The following is a 1678-nucleotide window of genomic DNA, read 5'->3' as shown; positions in this document are numbered from 1 at the left end:
CTTTGCAAATACAATTGATCACTTTCATTTCTGACGAAAGTCAACTGTACATTCCTTTGATTTCAACTATTAGTCAGAATAATTCATAATTTCTGCTTTTTAAACTCAAATATTAGGTATAATTCTATATAAATGTCGGTTATTGACCAAAAAGTAGTGTAAAACTAGTCGTAGCAAGGTGGTGTTAGTGAAAACTAAAAAAAAAAAGTCTGAAAAAGGGACAACAAATTCAAATTTTTGTCAGATTTTGACCCGGGAGGACAACACAAGGGTTAAGTTTTTTAGCAATCGGTTGTTTTTTTTGCTGCCTCCAGTTTCTTTTGAAACTAATTTGTCTTCTGGCAAACAGTCACATGCCAAGGATCAAAAGCAACACACCTTCGACGTTCTGTGTGTGTGTAGCGTTAGGGCACAGCCGTTACCTGATAGGACGAGCAGCCACAGCTCCCCTCATGACGCGGTACTAATCTGCAGTGTAAAAGGGAGGACGGGACACCGCGGTCGTGTTGAGGCAAATCGAGCAGGCAACATTGATGGAAAAACACCATTACTAGACCCACAGCTGAGACCTCATTCAACCTGGTACCACGTCACGCCCATAATCGTTCACACATTCTGCTCCTCCTCTCGTACAGATTCCATTCCCCCTTACCCCTTAAATCCACCGCAGTGGATTGTCTCATCCCTCAGATTGCCCTCTTCAACTTACAGGTCCTTTCCCAGTCCATGCTGCTAGCATTAGCCACACCCAACCCCAGCCTCAGTCCCAACCTCATCACCTACCATCCAATAATGGATCCGGGGTGCAAAGAGGGCCCAGTCAGCTGGAGTTGCTCAACCCTATCTCTACTATATCACCTGGCTCAATGTGGTGTAGGTAATTTTGCGGTAATATTTAGATACAGTATTCACTATTTGCTTTATATCTAATGTGAGCAGGTCAATATGATGACTACTCATACTCGCTTTATTTTCCAGCCGTTCCACAGCAAAATACATCAACTGCTGTCCAACAACAGGTATGCATGCTTTTTTGTAATAAGGTTGTCATAATTTGGGCGATCATATCATATTGTTTTTCAAAATCCTTTCCATATCTTCTGAAAAGGTGACACTTTCAGCAGACAGTCTGCAGCAGCTGCTTCTACAACAGCAGGTTAGGAACATCAACGTCACCACTTCATTCAAAGTGTTAGAACACATTTATCGCCTGGTTTGTGTTTGACTTAATTACTCTTCTCCTAAAGATGATGCAGTCTCAGTTGCTGTGTCTCGGGGGTGTTGTGGATGCAGGGGTCCCGCAGAGACTCAAAGAGAGAGAGCAGCAACCTGGAGATTATCCAGTTTTACAGGCTCGCATCATCCAACTGGAGGGACAGGTACATTAATGTTGATGAGAGGGAAACAAATAATAACCTTCCCTGCCGCCCCAAATTCCCTTCCTATGTTTCCCCCATGTACATGCACAACCTTGAAACTCCTGTGTGTTATTGTCTAGGTGAAGACGTTGCAACTGGAGCGAGAGCAAAGCCAAATGTTGCTAGAGACTGTCCAGCAGCGACATAAACAGGATATGGAACTCATGGAGAACACACACAAGTAGTTTATTCCTCAACCACATACACCCACTCTTTGTTTTAGCATGCGTACACACACACACACACACACACACACACAC

General features: G+C 43.4%; 1 protein-coding gene across 10 annotated transcripts in view; it reads left to right on the top strand.

Moving 5' to 3' along the window:
- The window catches only part of fbf1 (Fas binding factor 1), a 13801-nt gene that overhangs the window by 7293 nt on the left and 4830 nt on the right, over nucleotides 1–1678 (top strand). For 6 of the 10 annotated variants that reach the window (XM_032537742.1, XM_032537743.1, XM_032537741.1 and 3 more), the window contains 5 exons: nucleotides 691–873; nucleotides 979–1019; nucleotides 1109–1156; nucleotides 1248–1379; nucleotides 1499–1599. In XM_032537742.1, coding sequence (XP_032393633.1) covers nucleotides 691–873; nucleotides 979–1019; nucleotides 1109–1156; nucleotides 1248–1379; nucleotides 1499–1599 — 505 coding nt within the window. The remainder of the gene's footprint in view (nucleotides 1–690; nucleotides 874–978; nucleotides 1020–1108; nucleotides 1157–1247; nucleotides 1380–1498; nucleotides 1600–1678) is intronic. The other 4 variants (XM_032537746.1, XM_032537744.1, XM_032537751.1 and 1 more) reach the window with 2 other exon arrangements.

Source organism: Etheostoma spectabile, chromosome 15, assembly GCF_008692095.1.
Source record: "Etheostoma spectabile isolate EspeVRDwgs_2016 chromosome 15, UIUC_Espe_1.0, whole genome shotgun sequence".
Taxonomy (NCBI): domain Eukaryota; kingdom Metazoa; phylum Chordata; class Actinopteri; order Perciformes; family Percidae; genus Etheostoma; species Etheostoma spectabile.
This window is presented reverse-complemented; position numbering and strand designations above follow the sequence as displayed.